The sequence below is a fragment of the Hippopotamus amphibius genome, chromosome 11, assembly GCF_030028045.1.
Source record: "Hippopotamus amphibius kiboko isolate mHipAmp2 chromosome 11, mHipAmp2.hap2, whole genome shotgun sequence".
Taxonomy (NCBI): Eukaryota; Metazoa; Chordata; class Mammalia; order Artiodactyla; family Hippopotamidae; genus Hippopotamus; species Hippopotamus amphibius.
In genome coordinates, this window is record NC_080196.1 from 74144281 (window position 1) to 74166277 (window position 21997).

The following is a 21997-nucleotide window of genomic DNA, read 5'->3' on the forward strand; positions in this document are numbered from 1 at the left end:
AGATCAAGGCCAGCTCTTGCTCTTGGCGCACACGGGCAGAGGGGGTGAGTGCTGCTGGAGTTGGATGTGGGTGGTACGTATAGCAATGGAAATGTGAGCTCATGGTCTGGCTTAGGTATTCTGCCTTCAGTTTATTATTCTGAAGGGTGTTTTGCCAAAGTATGTAGCCTGATGACAGCAAGATGTTCAGTTTTCAGTTAGAAAAATTGCCCGTTCTCAGTGGAATTTTCTGACCAGGACCTTTTGCCCTTCCATGTGTTTGCCAGGTGCTTCTTAATAGTCTTGAATATGTGCACATTTGAGAAAGTATTAACAGAAAACAGACACAGTGCCTCTGCTCTTCCGATACGAACGGAAGGTGGCTTCGGGGGGTGTGGCAGTGAGGCGCAGCTAAAGGACTGTCAGTGTGCTGGCGCGGTGGGGGTGGGGCCCTCAACAGGTTTCAGCTGCTTCCCCTTAATAGCGGCAGATGCGCTGCAGGAAAATGCCTGGAGAGTTCCACAAGCTTCCTAGGACAGTTTTGATGTAATGGGAACTTTGTCTTATAAGTTAGAGGGGGTGCTCTGGGCTCCTTTACCTCCCAGGTGCCCTGGTAACCACAGATTCTGGGAAAGGGGTGGCTGCTTTTATGGTTTTTAACCGGAGAAGAGCAGTCGTAAAGGAAGCACTTTATTTCAGAGCTGCGGCATCTCCGTGGAGTTCTGCAGCCACATCACGAGAGCGTTCACGGTGAGCACGAAGGGAAGCCGCGTGGAGCGGGCAGAAGAGGCGCTCTCCCACATGGGCAGCTCTGTAAGTACAGCCCGAGCGGCTGACTCGGGCAGAGATCCCACCGTGAAGTGCCCAGCTCTGCAACTGAGTGTGACTGAGTGTTTCTCAAGAGAAGGAACTTTAAGACTCAGTAGGGAAAACAGAATTTGTTTCTTTTACTTAGCAGCAGCCCCTAAGGATTCCAAGTTTTCAGGCAATTCAGGAAATAGCTGTATCTTGCATAGAGCTCTATCCTGACATTCTTTAGTACAGTTCCTGTTGGTGACCCCTTTGCAGGTGGCAGTATGGCTGAAACAGGAGAACAGAGAGGTTTGATTCGAGAGTCATTTTAAAACCCAGGCCAGCCGTACAGGGGAGCTGCCATGCTCGCAGCCCAGTGTGCAGTTTGTGGTTCACCAGGGCTGAACTATGAATCAGTTACTTTACCACCATAGACAATATTGTTACAGAGTAACAACAAAAAGTGTGCAATAACATTGTCTAAAAAAATAATGTATTTACCTTAATTTAAAAATAATGCCCTTGGAAAAAAAGGTACTGATAGACCTGCAGGGCTGCCATGGGGTCTGTGCAGATACACAGCTTTTACCCTTACGCTTTTTTTTCTTTCCAGATTCATAAGCAGCAAATAAAATAATTTAGGCAGAGCCTAACGCTACTTATCAGTAACTCTGAAAGCTGGGGTTCAGTCCCTATTACTTTGGACCTTGGCTTTTCAGAAATCCCTCTATGAGGAAGTGTTCAGTTATGATAGGTTGGTACAAGTGGTTTCTAACCCCATCTCTCTTCTCTTAGGTATTCAGTGGAATCACACTAACAAAATTTGGAGGCATTGTGGTGTTGGCCTTTGCCAAATCTCAAATTTTCCAGATATTTTACTTCAGGATGTACTTAGCTATGGTCTTGCTGGGAGCCACTCATGGATTAATATTCCTCCCTGTCTTGCTCAGTTACATAGGTAAGAGTTTTGATTTTTAACCTAGTAGGAGGGAGGAAGCATGATACTAGAGGAAAAGGATACCTTGAAACATTCTTTTGTACTTGTACAGATGATCTTTTGATAAATAACAGAGTAAAAAGACTTCTAAGAGAAGAACTCCCATCCTGGGGGTGTCATGATTTTCCAGACTTCACTGGAAGCCCGGGGGCCTGAGGTCATCAGCCTGGGAGTGTGTTTCTGTGTGTCCCGGCCCAGGGCTCCTCCCCGCCGAGGTGGAGGCCAAGAGTCCAGCCACAGCCCGGCAGTGCCCTGGGACAGCTTTCATTTCCGTTCGCTGTCTGGCTCTAATTTGGAATTCTCCTTAGGATCTTTTTATTTCTGTGGCCACTTCAGCTGCTATAAATGACGTGTGGTTGAAAGAACAGTACTAATTTGCTTAATTTACAGCTCTGTGATTAAGGAAAAAACCCTCATTTTCTTCATCTCTGGGGGATAGGAAGTTCTGTAACAGCAGAAACTACTTCCTTTTCTCCTAAAGAAATGATCCAGAAATTAATTCTTTTTATCCCTCACAGGACCATCGATAAATAAAGCCAGAAGTTTGACCACTCAAGAGCGATACAAAGGTACAGAGAGAGAACAGCTCCTCAGTTTCTAGCCCTCTCACAGGCTCTGGAGACTGTGTGTCCGCAGGGCGGTAGGTTTACCACTGGACAGCGGCTGCGTTGTCAAGGCTTGGTTGAACCCTGGATGTGAGCAAACATCAGGCTATTTAACAGCAGCAGCTTCAGCCATAGCGCTTTTCAACTCAGGAATGCAGACTGACTTGAAGCAGTATCACGGAACCTGGAGGCAGCCCCAGGACGCTGGAGCGCCTTCCGGTTCTCCAGGAATGAAGCCTCGTTCTCGGGCAAGCAGCAGGCGACACTAGGAAGGCTGCGATCTGCTCACTGACACTTTCTAAAGGCCAATCAATGCAATGTTCCTCCTTTTTTAGGAGTAAGCCATTACACAAGTTCTATACCATATTTTTAGTAACATTTGAGGATGTCATAGATATACTTTATTACAACATTTTGTAGTTTAAAGAGCTTTATTAATGCAATAAATTAACTTTGTACACATTTTATATATATATAAAAAAACTAGCAAGTGACCTCAGAATGTTGTAGGCCTCATTAGAGCTTGGTCTCCAAAAACTTGTTTGAAGAAAGCAACATGCTCTTCACAGTGTTCTCCTGTAAAGGAAAATACAGATTTAATCCGTTAGCCAAGTACAAAAGGAGGAAAACAAGAGAATGGACACTCTGCAGCTCCTAGATGTGGATACTGAGTTTTAACTTATTTTCCTTTCATAAAATCCTTTGTTTTCCTAAGCTTTTGAGTTGTCCTTTCTGTTTACCCAGCTCATGCCGTTACAGAACTGGTTGGGCACCTTTACGGCCCCCAGCAAACCACCCCCTGCGCTGAGAGATGGTGGAGAAGCAGGGTGATCAGTCAATGCTGAAAGCCCTGAAAGAGTTACAGGTTTCTCCCCATCCTAAGGAAGAGGGTGCTTTAGATTTCATAACTTTGGAGAGAAGAGTAATTAGCCAGTGCTTCCTGCCTAAAACTGAAACATTAACAAGCCCCAGGCTTTATAACCCTCTGCAGCCATTCCCCATCTTGTTGATTCTTCAGAAAGGGCCATTCTGGGGCCAGACTACTCTGCCTCTCCACCGCAATACACCACCGCCATTGTAGAGCAGAACACTCCCATTCCATCAGCTCCTTCAACCCACTCTCCCTACAACTAACAGGATTATGCGGGCTGGTACAAAATTCTGTCTTTTAAAAACTAACCCAGGGGGACGTCCCTGATGGCACAGTGGTTGAGAATCCACCTGCCAATGCAGGAGACACGGGTTTGAGCCCTGGGCCAGGAGGATCCCACATGCCACGGAGCAACTAAGCCTGTGTGCCACACCTACTGAGCCTGCATGCCGCAACTACTGAAGCCCATGTGCCTACAGCCCATGCTCTGCAACAAGAAAAGCCACTGCAATGAAGACTAGCTGCCACTCTGCAACTAGAGAAAGCCCGCATAGCAGCGAAGACCCAATGCAGCCAATGAAGTAACTAAAAAAAAAAAAAAAAAGTAACCCAGAAGGTTCTCCAAACAAAAAAAGCTTTTCGCTCCCTGCACACTCCCCTCCCCTCCCCCCAAACAGCCAGTGCTCTCCTGCTACTCTGAGTCTATGGTTGCCCCAGGCCTTTTCCCTGCAGCTGTACTCTTACCTGGTGTGAAACTAGGGTTCCCTCGCAAACGCTGGTTTCGCTGTTCAAAAAACCGGAATATAGTGTAGAAAAGCATGTGATCTTCAGTCTGCTTTGCAGCATCTAAAAATTTTCGTGCAGAAATGCTGTCGTGGCCACCAATACCCCGGATAAACCTTAAGGCAGCTAACACTTGGTGTTTGGAAAGGAGAACTTCTACTATTTCATCATTTGCTGTGGAAAGTCGCTAGAAGTAAGGGGAAAGAGAAATCCAGGTCAGTACCAGCAACAGGAACAGCTTCCATGCGGTTTAAAACTCCGCTGTATCGGTTACCTTCAACATGTCCAGAGACAGCTGATGAGCAGGAGGATAAAAGCTTTCTAGGGACAGCAGCAGACAAGCCTGAAAGACGCACTTTCAGATTAGATTCACTGTAATATGTTGGAAGGTCAAATTTTAAGTCACAAAAAGTGCAAACTGGGTGGTACTTACCAAAGGCTTCGAGTCGCTAAGGACGTGGTACTGCAGGAACTGGTGCAGCGTGTAGAAGAGATTGTGTTGGACAAGCGTCTTGATGACAAGCTCGTGTAAGTAATGCTGAGACAGAGACAGGAGGAGAGGCGGTTTCCACATCACTCACTACAACAGACTAGAGGCTCAGTGTGCGAGGACCGCAGCTGCTCTAAGTGATGGGTGAAAGAACCCAACCTGATCTGACACTGATCATTCCACCTGAGAACACGGGGTCCCGTGAAGGGGGGGTCACTCAGTCTGAGCCAGATATGCAGACTCTTAGGGCACGAGAGTCGTCTCAGTTAAGAAACTGACAGTGCTTTTACTTTAATAATCCCCTGCCCCTCTAACGTAGGACCACAGATGCTGGCTTGAAGGTACCTGTACTGTGATCTGGAACTGGTTCAGAGAGCGGATATACTCCATGAGCACAGCTATCAGGAACTTATGAGGCGTCTCCTGCAGAGGGAAAAGATGGTTAGAAACGGAGTTGCAGAGGTGGCTCCCTGGAACCCCTTGTTTATCTGCCCCCTTGCTTCTAGGGTTCTCCTTGGCTGGTTTTGCACAAATCCCTCCAGAACTGCCCCGGTCAGTGATCATGTTCAGACCCGAGTATTAGAAGCCAAACTATGAGCATTCGATCCTCACCCAAGATGACCTGTTTAATCAAATCCTGAGTTCTATTCATTTTCCTCAATTCCCTTCAAATGAGATCTTTGTTTTGGGAATCTTCAGTCCAGAAGGGAGGCAAGCCTCCCCTACCTTCTTCTCCGTGAACACCGACAGGACGTGGGTGTACATGTCAGACTGGTCGACCACCGCCTGGGTGCGCACCGGCCTCCTGAGGAGTGGGCCGCTCCGGCTCTGCCCCGCTTCCACTGCCTGCACAACACATCACAGGTGGGACCTCAGCTGTCTCCCAGGCAATGGCATGTTTGCAGTTAATCCAGAAAGACTGACTCCCTAGATTATGTGAGCCTAAGATGTGAGCAGAGGATGACACTTGTTTCATTACTTGGACAAAACTCTTTCCTGTGCTGGCCAGGGAGGAGTTCAGGAGGTTAGGGTTGGTCATCTTGAAAACACACCACTGTTCATGGATGGAACTAAAAAGCCTAGGTCATATCATAGTTTTATCGAGACCTTTTTTTTTTTTTTTTTTTTAAATTTTTGGCTGCACCACGTGGCATGCAGGGATCTTAGTTCCCCGACCAGGGATCAAACCCACGCCCCTACAGTGGAAGCTCAGAGTCTTAACCACTGGACTGCCAGGGAGACTTTTTTTTAACCTTAAAATAACACCCTAATTTTATTAATCACAGATCATCTAGCATTTGTTATCTAATAAAAGTGAAATGGTTACTGCATCTTTGTTTTATGAAGCCCTGATCCTACACTGAGTGAACCCCTCTTGTAATGAGGATCAATGGATTTTTAAATGGTTAGCAAGGCTCCCCAAATGTTACAGACGACAGGGACACACATGCCTGCCTCCACCCTGTCATCCTTGAGTAGCTAAAGGGGAGGGGAGTTCTGGGGTTTTTCTTACTGTTTAAAACCACTTCCACTTCGCTGAAGTGGAGTCATTCATTCTTCTTGTCCTGAACTTCCTTCTAGCTTCAGAAGATAGAATATGAAACAGTACAGCACACCCTGATACGCCATGTTAATTTTTCCAGCCCTTCACAACACTTGGGCCTACTACAGGAAAAGCACAGCGCTAACACTGAATCATCACAATCCTAAGGGGACCTTGACTGAATGCCAGGATACATCTTATTTTTACAGCTATCACATCCTAAAAGGAAAGGAAAAATGTGGCAAAATGAGTACATTTCTGATTTACTGTCTAGGCTCTGGACCGGCAGAAAGACATAGAAAATAGTGCAAACTGAGACTGATTTTCTTATCCATAAAATAAAGGCAGACCAAGGACCTAGCTACGAGTAAGATCAAACAGATTAAAAACAAGAAAAGAAGGTGAAGACATAAAGTGACTTTCAGCCTCTAGCTCATGGGACATGGGGACTCTGAATTCACGCTCCCTGTACGGCCACCTTGCCCGCGGGCACACAGCAAACCTCGGTGGTGTCCTTCCATCAGAGTCTTGCGTTAGAATTACATAGAAGATACACCTGGGGGTGGGGTGGGGAGGAGCCCCCCAACGTGCACATACAACTTACCATCGTGTAACTCTGCTCGGCGTCCAGGTACTTTTTATACTCCTGGTTGAGTTTGTCAAAAACAGTGGCTATCACAGGCAGCGTAGATCTGTCTGACTCTGTCAGCACTGGAAGAAGTCAAGGTTCATACAGGTCGGCCAACCTTGTGTCAGCTTCAGAACTTAAACACGCTATGAAAGAAGTGACTCATCTGCGGGGTCGCCGGGGCATTCGGCATAAAGACGAGGGGCCCAAAGGCACCCGCCCTTGCCGGTCGCTAGCATAGCTACGGAGGGCGTCAGGAGATGCTCAGAGGGGATGTGAGTGCAGGGAGTGACTTGGATTCTGGAAAAGCTGGTTTTCCAGCTGGGGCCGGCAGCCTCTACCCTCATGTGTGCCCATGTTTAGGTTTGCTTTATTTAGTCTTTTCTACTCAAGAAATGTAGGGACAAGTCATTTTTATGCTAAGCAGCCTTTCCAGGGGGTTAAGTAATCCACCCGTCACTGAGCCTACAGGCTGCAGACAAGATGAAAACGTGGCCTGTCTCCCGGGGGCAGCACAGGCCGTGTTAGGAATCAGACGGAGACATGGGTGAGGACACCCCCGCCCCTCCCCCGCACTTACTCTGCGAGCACACTGACAGGATGACCATCTTGCATTCCTTTCTCTGGAGGAGGAAGTCCATGAGTCTTCCTTTATCTGGCAAGAGGTTTACGATGGGCTGAAGTTTCACTTGGAGGTTCCAGAGGTAACCTGAACGAGAGGTGGCACACTTAATCGTGGGACACACACCAGACCACAGCCCCGAAGCCGGGTCCCCTCAACGTTCACGGGGCAGATGCTGCCAAGCACGGGCGGCGGGGCTCAGGACGCGCCTGGCAGCAGTGGGCCTGGCAGCCGGACCACCTGCGCGCCAGCTGCTTCCTCACGGAGTAACCCTCGCACCTCCTCCCCGCACCTAACCTCCTTTGACCTTGAAGGCAGAACGGTGTCAGCAGGGCTCTGACTCCGGCCCTGGGCTCCGCTCTCTCCTGCTCCGGCTCATTAGTCAAAAAGCAGCTCCTGAGGCTCCCAGAGGCACTCCGGAACTCAGCCCGTCACCCGCCCCGGGCCTCCCGGCACCCGCCCCGCCAGGCCGCGGCAGAGCCCTTCTCAACTGCGGTTCCAGGAGGGAGTCAAACGCTGCACTGGGAATGGTGTGAGTCTCCCCTTTCTCAGCCCTCCCAGGGCTGGCGCCGAGCTGGCCCCCCGCCGGATGGGCAGGAGGCTGTCAGCAAACGCAGCCCGCCAACAGGACACAGCCCGCCAACAGGACGCAGCCCGCCAACAGGACACAGCCCGCCAACAGGACGCAGCCCGCCAACAGGACGCACCCCTGCGCCCGCCAACAGGACGCAGCCCTGCGCCCGCCACGACCCACCCTGGCTCGCGCTGATGATGATGTCGGGCTGAAAGACGATCCAGGACGAAGAATCTACGTGTCATAGGAAACTCTGAACCGGGAAGAGGCCAAGACAAAAGGCAGACCCGGCTCCAGTGGGCATCCTCCCGCCCTGTGTGCTGAGGCCCCTCTAGGTGCCCAGCCCTTGATGGGAAGGAAAGGCCATGTCCCGTGACATTATGCACGCCTGACCAGGGGGACTCGGACCACCCTTAGGCTCCAGGGTAAGGAGAGGGGACGGCTCGCCTCCCGTGCCCGGCTAAGGCCTTCAGAAAGGATACAGAGTTTACACGGGACGGGGGACTGGCTGGTCACGGGAGCAGGACCTACAAAGAGAGAAGACACACTTGTAAGGGCTGAGGACGCGACCAGAAAGCGCTGCCAATACTGGGACGTAAAGGTAACACTTTCTAAAGCCTCCAGTAAATGTTCACTCGACTGTAGTTAAGTAAGGAAGACATGAACTGTCGCGTCCCACTGATAACACCTATGAGGAAGAAGGCAGAAGTCAGAACAATCCACAAAGATGTCTCCCCAGGAAGAAAGCAGGTCAAAGCTCCATTCACAGGGCTGTTTTTCTTTTTTACACACATGCACATTAAGAACTGAGAAATTCACCTGGGTGATTCAGAGTCAGATAATTCACTGAGACTATTTCAAACAGTTTTTTTGGTTTAATTATCTAAATAATGAGCTCAGTTCTCCATTGCACAGAGTAGGTCCAGGCAAAGAGATCTCATCTGGGAAGCAGACCCCCCCGCCCCTCCCCCCCCAAAATCTCACGGACAGCCTACTCTCAATTCCAATCGCCTTGAAAAAAAAGAATACGATTTGAGTTCTCCCTTGAAACCGATTACACTGGGAAAAAGCAAAAGGAACCAAATGATTTCCCTCCTTTTCTGAAATCCTGACCCTGTCTCTTCTCTGATTTCCTATTGCCACCTCTTCAGGTCAGAGGACTGGTTCAGAATAACCTGAGAACTACAGCCTAAGCACTTACTGTGACCCTCAGTCAAGGGAAAACACAGTACTTATTGTAATTATGACACAGAATGTGAGAAAGATAAGGAAACGTGATCCCAGGTTAAAATAACAGCAATAAGCAGCCAAATTTAACCTCAGGGCAACAGCGCAGGCCGACAGAAGTGTCAAGGTCTTAACACTGAAAAAATCTTTCAGCTTCAACGCGTCGTCACAACTCTCCATTTTAAAGCTCAGAGAAGAGAATCATTCTGTTTTCTTCAAAGATTCACCTCTTATAAAACGCTTTCCACAAGAACACAATTTTAGCTTATAGAATCAGAAGTTTCATTTAACAACAACAAAAAAAACAGAATCACCCCTTGCAAAAGCGAACAGATCTGGGAAGGCCTCTATCTGCTGCCCCTTCGATCCACACATGGAGATTCCCTCTTACCTGCTGCGGGAATCTGATAGGGCTGAATGGATCGAGCTGGAAGCACCGGGTGATGGAGGGTGATAGTGCCATCGAACTCCCCCCTCAGCTTGATATCAAATATCACCGACGTCTGAGGGGGAGAAAGACAAGACTGTGATATCAGCCCAGACAAACTGCGGCTTCACCCGTCCCTCTCGTGACCTCACATCTGCTGTTTCGGATCAGCTGAAGGAGTCCCGTGTCTGCATTCCGCCCCTGCACCTAGTTCTTATTTGAGGAGGAATGTGCTGGAACATCCCAGCTCTCTTGTACATGTCTATCGGCTCTCACAAGTGTTCCTGGCATCTATGACCCGCTGTCTCTGAAGAGTTCCAGTGATTTAAGCAGATCTTTTTCACTTTAACTTGCAATATCTTTATTAGTTAACGACATAGGTGTCACCAATCTCCAGGAGGCAAGGAGGGAACTGGCCTGTCTCCCACCAGACACCCAGCTGACAGGGTAAAAGAAGCAGGATCATTCTCATTCTTTCTCTGGGGCTACACAATCTCAAAACTATCATCATCTACACTCACCAAGGAAGTACAGGGCTCATGCGCTCACAGAACACAGTGGCTCGGCAGGGAACCCCCAGCTTAGATGATTTGACCAAATAACTGTTCCAAAGTCCAATCTCCTCACATGTGTTATTTTCTGAAACAGTTTTTAATTACTCTAACCAACTGGTAGGGTTTTCCTAAACCATCTAGAAATCCAAACCCACTTCCACCTGGAAACTGTGGGTGTATAAAGCACGTTCTAGTCTTTCAGAATGTTCTGTCCATTTTCACAGCTCTTTTAAGCAGGACGCCCCCACACACTCATACCTCTGTGTCCTGATGGTGAACGACCACCAGGTTGTCCACCACGTTTAGGGCAAACTTCCCTGTCCGGTTTAACTTCAGTATGTGCATCTTTTTACAGGCACCTTCTCTGCAGGACAACAGAAAGGTCAAAAAATAGATCGACAAGCTTTAGTTCATATTTTAAAATAGGAGAAGAGGGAAGAAAGCATGAAATATACCGTGGTAGGTGATATAGGACTACCTCCGCTCCGGTACTATTGGAGGTCCGGGAATGATGCCTCAGGAAGAGAATGTATAGCTGTCCATATCTAATCAGAGAACAAAGAGACGTAAGTCATGCTGGCCATTTGGCATCCCTCCATCCTACTTGTGGAGTCATAAGGCCATAGTTGAGTAAATTACGAGATATTCACTTAATGGGATATTTTGCAGCCAACAGAAATATTTACAAAGACAGTGGAGTTAGCTTAAAAAAAAAAAGCCTAAAGTCAAGTGAAAAGGGGGGATGCAAAACTAAATATAGCTTGATCACAATATTTCAAAAGAAAAACAAACTTCTACCGAATGACTTATGTAGAACATCCAAAACTACTGGAAAGAAATACCTGTTGTCAATAGCTGTCCTTAAGTAATATGCTAAGTCCATTTTCTGTTTAATTTTCTGTAATTTCCCAGTTTTATATAATAAGTACATTCCTTAATCATAGGAGAATATAATCACTCTTCATTTTAAAGCCTCAGCTGATAAATGTTGCTGTGACCAGTTCCTGCATGTATGTTTTCACTCCAGGAGTTCACACTGTGCGGGGGCTGCCTCAGGGAAAGGAGGAGACCGGAGGAAGAGTCTCCCCTTTTGCAAGGACTGTTCTCACTTTATCTTTTTCTAAACCAGGGTGCCTCAGGTTTCTTTAAAAAAAAAAAAGCATTCTAAGTGCTAAAACTTTTTACTGTTTGGAAACCACTGTTTCAGGCCACAGAAGAGTCAGAAATAATTTAGGAGCAAATTGCTGATGTTTGTTGAATACAGATACATAGGAGAGTCTTTGTACCAGTTTTTATGTTTGTGCTTGACAATTTCATAATCAAGTTTTAAAATTTGAGATATCTGCATTCCCAAATGAAAATATACCTTCCTACATAAGAAATTCAGATCTACATTTGTTAGATCAAAAATGTAAAATATGCTTTTCTTTAGAACATATATATTTTAGCTAAAAAATAATCTTTGATAAGCTTCAACTCAGACTGAAAAACAATTTCTAAAACTAAGAAATCTAAGAAATAAGTTGGTTCAGTGTTCTCATTTTATCAGACTAGAATGGTGAAAAAAACTTCCCTAAGATCATAAAGTCAATAAAATAAAAAAAGAATGTCAAGAAGATGGTGGGCTTTCTACATTCCTAAGATCTGTGTACAGAGCAAGGAAGGCAGAGTCCTTATTGTGTGTTCCGAGAGCCAGGGTAGCCTTGGAGTGCTTACAACATGCTTCTTCTATCATGATATCCCTGAAAGCAATTATGAGAAGGAATTCTCTCAAAGGACAGACATACATCGTTGCCATGGCAATGTCTCTCTCTGAGAGGCTCAGTTTAGTTGACTTAGGTGCAGCTGGTAATTCAATCTCAAACTTGGGCAGCTTCGACATAGTGCCAGCCTGTTTGGAGGAGAAAAAAGTTTTAGCAAAAGCCTGTTAAACCCATTCGATGTTTTAGCACTCCCCACGTCAAATCACTGAGGATAAACATGCACTATATCTTTCCATCCTTTCCAGGGTCCCAGGGGCCTGTCCCCAGGACTCATTCTTGGCAGTGATGGGATGGGATGGGGTGCCCTCTAGTGGTTGGAAATGGCGAGGCGCTTGTTGGAGGAACTTGCCCCTTTGAAGTTACTGGATCAGTTAGGATGTTAGAGGAACAAGACAGGAGGGGAAGAAAACGGAACTTTTTTAAAGGGAAGCTGACTCTTACCCGGAAATAGAAAGGCTGCAGCACATTTCCAAGCACCGTGGTGGACAGGAGAATCACAGCGCTCTCGGGACAGTACATGTACCAGTTCACATTGATGTTCTGGCTCTTTAGGAGTTTCAGATTCCGTTTCTCTGGTAATACCTGACGCAAAGTTCAAGAAACAGAACCTTCATTTAAAAACAGCAAAATGGGGAATTCCCTGGTGGTCCAGTGGTTAAGACTCTGTGCTTCCACTGCAAGGAGCACGAGTTCAACCCCTGGTCAGGGAACTAAGATTCCACATGCCACAACGTGGTGTGGCCAAAAAATAAATAAAAAACCCAGCAAAATGTTTGAAGACTGATACAGTAAATGAAGAAAACAATAAAAAGCAGAAGAAAAAACCGAGTAAGTTAAATAGAAAAAAATATTTTTATTTATTACAGCTACCATTTATCCAGCCCTGTGCTTAGAGCTTCCAAATCTTAGCTCATTTACTCTCTCCATGACCCCAAGAGCTGGGCATCATTAGGCTGATTTGAGGGGAGAAAATAAGGCTCCAAGAGGCGAGGGAAACTGCGATGGCCTAGGCAGCCCACTTCACTGCAGGGCTGGCTGAGCCTCCACACTCCCGGGCACCAGCCACCAAAGAGCCGGGAGCAGCAGCATCCCCGCTTGTCACGGAAATGGTCAAAACAAACCCACGCCCCCAGAGCCACGTGCACCAAATCAGCCAGCGGCCAGCCTGCAGCAGCTGCCTTCCGCCTGCTCTCCATCTCGATCTGAGGGTGGGAGGGACTCCCTTCTTCTGACAGATGTGTTCATGCGACTCCACATGCAAACCTAGTATTTTATAATCAAGGCGCACTTACAATATACTCTAAATCTTCACATCAAGGAACGCTGAATAGAGCCCCACAATGTTACTGCTCCCAGAACACTGCCCTGAAGAACTGACTTGGAAGTCAGGGTCAGGGGTGTGGGTTTCTTGATAATCCAGGTGTAATAAAATAAAAGTGTGCTAGAGTCCACTTTCTAACTTATTTCTTGAAGATCTGAAAACCATCCAGATGACCTGAATATACACTTTCCTACTACTGAGAACAGAGAGCTATACTTTTAAATGATTGCCCCAGGGAACCCTTCTGTAAAGCAAGCAATCCTTTCCTTGCTGTCAGAGGTACAAACTCCTATTTCTGTGTGTATGAGATTTGTGTAGTTTTTCTTCTTTTCTGCCAGTCACTAAGGTTCTGATTACAGCCCTACAGCAAAGCACCACGGCATTCACGTCACACACTGTGTTACACGGGTGTATCTCCTCCATACATTCTACATTACACTGCTTTCATTAGGGCAACAAAGTTAACCACTTGAAAGAATCCCGACACTCTCTGCACTGGCTCCACTTAGAGACCTCAGAAGCACCTCAATAGGTCATGCTGCTGGAACATATTAAAAGATAAAAAGGAAGGTGCAAAGTAATCAACAGAGTGAAAAGGCAACCTATGGAACAGGAGAAAACATCTGCAAATCATCTATCTGATAAAGGGTTAATATGCAGAATATACGAAGAACTCCTACAACTCAACAAAAAGAAAATAACTCAATTTAAAAAAGGACAAAGGACTTGAATAGACAATGTCTAGAGCACATACAAATGGCCAACAAGCCATGAAAAGGTGTTCAACAGCATTAATCAGAGAAATGCAAATCAATCACAATGAGATATCATCTCACAACCAGGAGGATGACTGATATCCATAAAACAGAAAACAACTAGTGTGGGTGGTGATGTGGAGAAACCGGAACCCTGTGCTCTGCCGGTGGGAATGTAAAATGGCATAACTGCCACTGGAAAAGTATGGAAACCATATGGCAATGCCTAAAAAATTAAAAACAGAATTACCATGTGATCCAGCAGTCCCATTTTGGGAGTATACACCCAAAAGAACTGAAAGCAGGTTCGCAAAGAGATACTTATACACTCGTGTTTATAGCAGCACCATTCACAACAGCCAGAAAATGGAAGCAATCCAAGTGTCCATCCGTGGACGAGTGGATAAACAAAATGTGGTGTATGTATAATGATGGAATATCATTCAGCCTTAAAAAGGAAGGAGATTCTGATGCATGGTATACATGGATAAACCTTGAGGACATTATGCTAAGCGAGATAAAATAGTCAGAAAAAGACAAACGTGTGATTCCACTTATATGAGGTAGAGGCCCTTAAAGCAGACAAATTCATAGAAAAAGAAAGGAAAACAGTGGTTACCATGGTCTGGGAAAGGGGAAATGAGGAAGTTGTTGTTTAATACGTACAGAGTTTAGTTTTACAAGATGAAAAGTCCTGGAGAGCTGTTTCACTACAATGTGAATATACTTAGTGCTAATGAATTGTACACTTAAAAAATGGTTAAGATTGTAAATTTCATGTTATGTGCTTCTTATCACAATTAAAAAAAGTTCTCTTTAAGATGAAGAGGCAGTTCACAAAAGAAGAAACACAAACGAACAATACACAGAAGATGCTTACCTCCCTCGTAATGGAACATGCAAATTAAAACGGCTTTCCACCTCTCAGACTGGCCACTGTTTACAGACTTACAATATCCAGTTCTGCTAAAGGTGTGGAAAATGGAGATGCCTACATTGCTAGTGAGAATGCAACTTCTAGAAGAAACTTAGCAATACAGTTCAGCTTTCTAGATGTTTGTACCTAGGCTATAATTTCCTTTCCAAGAATTGCCTCACCTAAGAACATAAAGCAATGTTTGCAAGCCAGTTCACTGCTTGAAATCTCTGTAGATTGTTTGTAATCACTAAAAATGGAAACAAGCATGAAGTTCATCAACAGGAATCGGCTGAACTGTAGCAGGTCCACACAGCAGAGTACCAGCCACAACAAAATATGGAAAGATGTTTAAGACTTACCGCTATGCGCCAAAAAAAAAAAAAAAAAAAAGCCAGCCACAAAAGTTTATGCAATATAACCATTTCTGTAAAATAAACAAGTGTTGCTACGTGTGTAGGAAGGAAATGGAGGAACATGCATCAAACTGTTCACGATGCTACTCCTAGGGATTATGGGGGACTTTTACCTTCCATATATCTTGGTAACGTTTGAATGTTTTACAAAAAACATATTACTTGTAATGAGAAAGAAAGAATAAAAACCCAAGCGAGAGACTAAAGCTCTGGAATCTCCAAATATCTATCCAGCGCTAAATTCAAAAGGCAGCCAAAACATGATCACAGACCTTTCTCTAGCACGTGCAAGTGATAAATACAGTACCTGGTAAAATTCGATTCCTTGATCTGTGATGAAGGCAATTTCAGTAGAGCTGGTCCAGCAGAACCCTAGTATGCTGGCGTTCTTGGTCTGAAAAGAATTGTAGAAAGATTTTTTTTTAATTAATAAAAAAAAAAAGTATGTATAGTTCTCTTCAAAAGCTTAAAATACCTTGTTGCTTGTATTGTTCTTTAATAAAAGTTACTCAGATTTGATTCCTTATGAACAAATCAAACTTTCTTTTAAATATAGCATTCTCAGATTTCCACCTATCACGCCTCACTGAAGCACCTGAATCTGAAGTCCTCCTTCATCAACAGGAGAGAGGGAAAGGCCTGAGTTCTGCAGAAAGGTAACTGCCCAGCACTCTCAGATACCAACCTCTCCTTTAGGAATCAAAGGACAGCTGACAGCTGAGTCAAACACATCATAAAAACTGGCATTATGAAAGTATAAAGGTCTAAAGATTCTCTGTGGCTGTTGCCCCAAATGGGCCTGGAGGCCTTGAGCCCTGCCCTGAGTCACGTGGTGAAGAGCAGTGCTGGGAGCCTGAGGGCAGCTGGGCCAGGACCAGGGCTCTGCTGCACACAGAGGACCTGAAGGTCTGCCACGGGCTCAGGTGTTTGCAGACGGGCCCCTCCTTGCTGAGGAACCCACGTGGATCCCCAATCAGCAAAACCATCACAAAGATGCAAAAAGCTATACCCCATCCACCTGCAGCTTCTGGTTTCCCAGGTGCCATGATGCCCTCTGAGCTGAGCCCCCTCTAGCCTAGTTCATCATACACAGCAAATCTAATTAAAATGGATTAGACTCTCCACTGAGGGAAGGAAGGGAGGGAGGAGGGAAAAGGAAGGACAGGAAGAGCACAGTTGAGAAAATAAAACATCGTCAGGAAAAACAGAAAAAGAATCCCTTTTCTGAAAACTTCCAAAGAGGCTGCTATGAAGGGAATCCAGGGTCTGACCCAGATATGACACCCAGCGGAGAAGGGCGGGCATGACTGGAAGACACCAAGTGCTGACCTGGCTCAGTGTTCAGCATCCCTCATCCATTTAATCCTTCCAGCTCCATCTTACAGATGAAGAAACAGGCTTTAAAAGCTTTAAGAAGTGTCCAAAGTCAGAACCAACGTTAAGGCAGATCGCAGTGCTCAACCATAATCTGTTTCCAAGTCCGTACTCTCAGTCACCATGCCACCCTGCGCCTCTTCCCCCGGAGGTAAAGGGAAAGGATGGGGCCCATACCTTGCACTCCTGAGTGTACTCCAGCTGAGAACTATCCGGGATAAAGTTAGAAAAATCCTGGAAAAAAAAAACCCAAAAACACACACACGAGGAGAAATGTGGATTGGGCAGTATACTGCTGACCTACTCTGGTATACAATGAGACAAGAGAAAAAGATAAATAAATTTAAAAAGTGATCAGAAAAAAAAACTGACAAAATCCAAAGACAGGAAAAATAAAAAGACCTAGCTGGACAATCTGCCCCCTTAATAGCAGCAGGTTGACAATTCAATTTTTTTAAATGAGTTAATCCAAATATTGTTAGGGTTTACTGATTTTGAGAATTCATTCCTCAAATGGCTGATTTCAGAGAAATGGATTGCTGTATTTTACTAGAGGCTTTCCAAAAATTTTAGTAATTAATACTGACGGAAGGAAACAGGATTCTGCCTCTTTCCCAAGAGCTTTTTTTCTACTTTACAAATGGCGATGGTGAATACTTATGAAGACTAAAATGCCAAAGACTGCTCCAGCTCCAGCTTTGAATATCTGCTATTAGGTTGAGGATTCAAAGATGAGAGAAGTGAATAAGTGGAACTGCTGCTCGGCCTTTTGACTAAGATCAAGTGTGAATAAATGGAGGTACTTGGGTAAACCTAACTCACAAAGTCACCAAAAATATGCTTCGCATAACCTATGGTTCTACTTATCAACCAATACAAAAGATGCCTGAGGTTCTAAATTACTTAGAAAAAGTACTTGAGTCAAAAATGACAAACTAAGGCCGTAAATATTTATCCACTTAAATGTCTTTCTCATCTTCAAGAATCCAAATGCTCAAATATAATGCAGCACTACAGCTTCCATGATATTAAAATAATAAATAGTTCCTTTAACACTGGAATTTTGCAATTCATTCTTTTCCAAATGTACTTCTAATGTCCCTTTCTTCATACTATATTTAAAGGTATGTCTTACCACGGTCTTTGAGGTCCTCTGAACAGCCAGTATCTTATTTTCCAAGGAAAACTTAATGCACTTCACTTCTCCTTTGTCCTCCATTCTTTAAGAAGAAAGAGCAGGTTATGAGTTACACTTCAAAACTGCATTCTAGTGTCTATCACTTTGTGAGAAGAAAAAAGCCAATACTCAGGAAGCAGCAAATCTTAGTTTAAAATTAAAAGCATGTTTCTGAAGCTATCAGTAGAACTGCTTTTCAAAGTCCGACTGGCAACAGGTGGCAGGAGAAATCAACAGAATTGCAGGTAACAAGTGATTGAGGCACTGGGAACACTGCACTTTCACCTGAGCCTCCCTTCATATGTAACTAAATCTAGACCCACAGAGTAAGCTTCTCCACACATTGCTGCCTTCTCTGTCCATCATAACAGCGCTTTTTCTTCCTTCCTTCCTTTCTTTCCTTCAGATGCTGGCAGCTGTGAAATATTTATTTACTTACTTATTTTTGACTGAAGTACAGTAGCGCTTTCGAAAGAGGAGTCTACTCTTTCCCACCCAGTACCCAACAGGCTGCACCGCCTAGAATGGCTCCACTTCGGTCTCACAACCACCCCAAACGGATGTTACAGGAGAAGCCAAGGGACAGACCACTGAGGAAACTCTCGGAGGAAAGGGGACGTCCACTGTCCTATGGGGATGGTTCCATGGGTACACGTGTCAAAACTCATCAACTGCATGTCAAATATATGCAGTTAATAATAATTAGACCACAATAAAGCTATTAAGAGCAAATACGATGTTTTTAAAAGAGGGTAAATTTAGTATCCCCCCCCAAGCCTTCCCGAGCCCCTCAATCTGGACCATCATGGCTTCACCCTCACTTCCCCACCCAAACAACCACTGAATCTTACCCCAGACCTTCCTAAGCAACCCTTGAGTGCCTACTGGGTGCTGGTCTACACTGCCTTCAGGCTGGTCTTCACTCTACCTGCTCAGATTATAGCAACTGTCTCTTAATGGGATCTCTGATTCTGACAGGCTTGCAACTGATCAAGCTTCAATGCTGGAAAAGGGCGCCCTTTCTGAACACCAATCTCATCATAGCACATTCCAGCTTCATCTTCAGTAACGAGATAAACCCCGAAATCCACAGCAGAATACGGAAGGTTCACGCTGATTGCTGCTAGTGGCCACACCTCATCTTCAGTCCCACAGATTCAGAGTCCCCTCAGCACGGCGCCTGCTTGCCTTCTTCTCTCCATTCAGAAGCCTCTTCTCTTCTCCACCTAGAATCCTCCCTTTCAAGCCTTGCTCCTTTCTGAGGCCTTCCCCTTCCCGGGCAGTGGTCTTCCCCAGCCCATCCCAAGACAAATGTCCATCTCTTCTCTGTGGCCGCATTCTGAACAGAGCACTATTACAGCACCTACCACAGTAAACAGTAAGCACCCACTCACCTGCCTCCCACACTAAATGTATGAGTTTTCCAACAGGGGGCCAGACTAACTCAAAGTTTTCACACACCTGGTGCCCAGCACAGGCGTTGCAATCAGTGTTTTCCAAACAGATGACGAAAGAAAGAAGCTGATTCATTTTCTGCTTCAAAAACTGTTTTCTGTTTACAAAAGCTAACTATGAAATGTTTTTAAAGTCACCACTGAACTGAAGGCCTACATTGTACTTTCCCCTTCTGTAATCACAAGAGTTAAGGTGACCAGATAGTTTATCATCCAAATTGAGTTATTTCTGAAAGTGAAAGTGGCTGCTACTTATATTGACACTGGTTCAACCTGTATAAACCAGGACACCCATTCCCCCTGAGCATAGTGGAAGCTGAGATTTTAATACACGTTATTACATAGGAAACACTGACCCAGGGATCTCCACCTCCCAAACGCTCTGGAAAGACCCCGGGTCAAAAGAGGAAATGAAGGTCCTCCTCTCAAAAAACCGGAAACAGGCACATCAATGCCCCAACCGGCTAAGTTCAAGTGTCAGGAAGTAGGTGCCCTACCCTGCAGCACGTGGAGGCCGAAACAACAGGGAAGGACTCCACACACTCACACTGACAAGAAGTACTAGGATGTGCCACCAAGACGTCACAGCAGGTGTCTGCTTCCCTTCTGACAAGACAGGGATGTATCCCTGTCCACACACACACACTCACACAGTTCAGACCTCTTAGGGGAGACAAAGGAAAAAACTTAAAACAATCTTTTGAGTGAAGAACAGAAAAACACTTGTTTACATGTTGAAATATCCTGGAAACGTCAATACAATAATTACCTAAATGAGATGGGATTCCTGTCCTCTGGGCCTTTAACTACCACGCCAGTAGCTCCACCAGATCGAACAGCAAACACCTGAGAGGGAAAAGCAGCAACGTTTTCTACCGGCCTGAACTTTGAAAGGCTCTGGACACGTACACCAACCCGCAGTGATGATTTCTGCTGCACTCCACTGTTGGGTCAGCTAAACTAAGGTGACACACGGCAAACTGCAGATGCTTGGTGTCCACACGAATCTTAAGCAACAAGAGATCAGGGAACAAACAAGGCTCCCATTCCGAGCGCTGCCCGCCGTGCGAGACCAAGTCGCGTCCCGGGGGCTCCAGGTGTTAATCCGTTTCAGCAAAGGCGCCGCTGATGCACTTACACACACCCTGCTCCTCCGCCCGCTGTCCCCCCACCCCACCCCCTGACAGAATTCCGAGAAAAATGAAAACCTCAACGTCTAAATCCTTGACTGCAAGGGGAACTGATGACAAACACAGACAACAAGAGGCGCCGGGGAAACACGGGAGTGCTACCAGCCGAGCACCCCGGCCGAGGGGCGCAGGGTGGGCGCGGGGGCTGGGGTCCGCCCCGCGGTCACCCGGGGGTGGTGGGGGAGGGAAGCCTCGGCCGCCCCACAGGAAGGGGCTGACGCCGGTCCCGCGCCCGCAAGGCAGGGGAGGCCCCGGGCCTGGTCCCCGGGCTCCCGGCCCTGGCGCGCGGGCCGCCCGGGGCCACCGGGCGGCGCGGGGGAGGAGGGCGCGGGCCTGTCCGGACCTGCTTGTTGGCCTCATCGAAGAAGACGCAGTTGACCGGGTTCGCCTTCTCGAAGTGCACCGGCCGCTCGCACAGCTCCAGGTAGTAGTCCTCCTCGCCCATGGCGGGCGCCGCCGCGGCGGCGGTGGGCCCGGGGGCGGCCGCCAGCGTGGAGCCGGGCGAGCGGCGCCGGGCGCGGGGTGTCCGGCCGTGGGGCGGCGACCGCGGCGGCGGCGACGGCCACGATCTCGCGGGCGCTGAGGCCGCTTCCTGGTGCCACGCCCCCAGCCCTCCGGCACGTGACTCGCGGCGCCAACCCCCTGGCTGCCCCACCCCACACCGGCCGAGACCACGCCCCTCTCTCCTCGAGAGGCTCCTCCCCTTTCCTGGAGGGCGGGGTCCCAGGGCGGAGGGCGGAGGGCGGAGGGCGGAGGGCGGACCCGGAAGCCCGTTGGGTGCCGAGGGAGGGCGTCTGCGCCGCGGATCCCAGCCACACCTTCGTTGGCGTGTTCGGGGCCTGGCTCCCACTCGGTTCTGGGAGGCTTGCTTAGGGCCGCGTGCTCGCGTGGGGCAGGGCTGTCCCCGGGTCTAGGGAAAGCTCATCGTTTCTCTCGGGGATGCGTCTTGAGCCTGCCTCTGGGAGCTTAATAAGGGAAAACAGTGCTGTGGTCAGGACCTGGATCCTGTGAGCTTGTAGCAGGGAAGCCTAGTTTAGCTTGCAGGTCTACAAGCCTCTTTTGATGGCTTTGATAGTTGGGGGGAGGGGGGTGGGTAGGTGGGGGAAGCTCCTCATTCAAGAGATAGAAGAGAGAGATGCGACGGAAGAAGCGAGGATCACGGATGACGCCCTGCGTGTCCATTCTCAACCAGATGGATTTGGGCACCATTCTCCAAGGTATAGAAGCTTGAGAAGTTTGGCAGGGAAGTGGAGAAGAGCAAGAGTTGGGTTTTGGACTTGTGAATCCAAAGAGAAATGGCAGCTTGACAGATGGAGGTACAGGTCTGAAGCTCATCAGAAGAGTGATAAAACTGGAGATCGAAATTGGGAGTTACTGGAATATGGATGGTATTTGAAGCCATAGAATTGGGTGGGACACCTGAGACAGGGACATAAAAGAAAACATGCACACAACCAGCCTTTAGAGGCCAGGGCCAGGAATCGGTAAAGGAGGACAAGCAGAGCCTGCCAGAGAAGTAGGCAGAACACCAGGGAGAGG

The 21997-nt window shown here is 46.9% G+C and overlaps 2 protein-coding genes across 5 annotated transcripts in view; one reads left to right on the plus strand and one right to left on the minus strand.

The window, feature by feature from the left end:
* NPC1 (NPC intracellular cholesterol transporter 1) overlaps window positions 1-3087 on the plus strand; it is a 46720-nt gene extending 43633 nt beyond the window's left edge. For both annotated transcript variants that reach the window (XM_057698111.1, XM_057698110.1), the window contains exons 23-25: window positions 679-792; window positions 1567-1729; window positions 2287-3087. In XM_057698111.1, coding sequence (XP_057554094.1) covers window positions 679-792; window positions 1567-1729; window positions 2287-2369 — 360 coding nt within the window. In that variant the 3' untranslated portion in view covers window positions 2370-3087. The remainder of the gene's footprint in view (window positions 1-678; window positions 793-1566; window positions 1730-2286) is intronic.
* On the minus strand, window positions 2786-21055 carry RMC1 (regulator of MON1-CCZ1). Of its 3 annotated transcripts, XM_057698112.1 has the most exons (20): window positions 20802-21055; window positions 20038-20114; window positions 17773-17857; window positions 16815-16871; window positions 15571-15657; window positions 12297-12437; window positions 11880-11983; window positions 10548-10637; window positions 10351-10456; window positions 9503-9614; window positions 8367-8411; window positions 8065-8118; window positions 7269-7397; window positions 6665-6771; window positions 5244-5363; window positions 4863-4940; window positions 4461-4565; window positions 4302-4370; window positions 3989-4214; window positions 2786-2949 (listed from the first exon to the last, which is right to left on the minus strand). In XM_057698112.1, the coding sequence occupies exons 1-20, from the start codon at window positions 20901-20903 to the stop codon at window positions 2870-2872; spliced, it is 1974 nt and encodes a 657-aa protein (XP_057554095.1). In that variant the 5' UTR covers window positions 20904-21055; the 3' UTR covers window positions 2786-2869. The 3 variants fall into 3 exon arrangements, with proteins under 3 accessions (XP_057554095.1, XP_057554096.1, XP_057554097.1); XM_057698113.1 differs by lacking the exon at window positions 16815-16871 and having other exon boundaries at window positions 20802-21052; XM_057698114.1 differs by lacking the exon at window positions 4302-4370 and having other exon boundaries at window positions 20802-21052.
* Window positions 21056-21997: the final 942 nt, after the last annotated feature.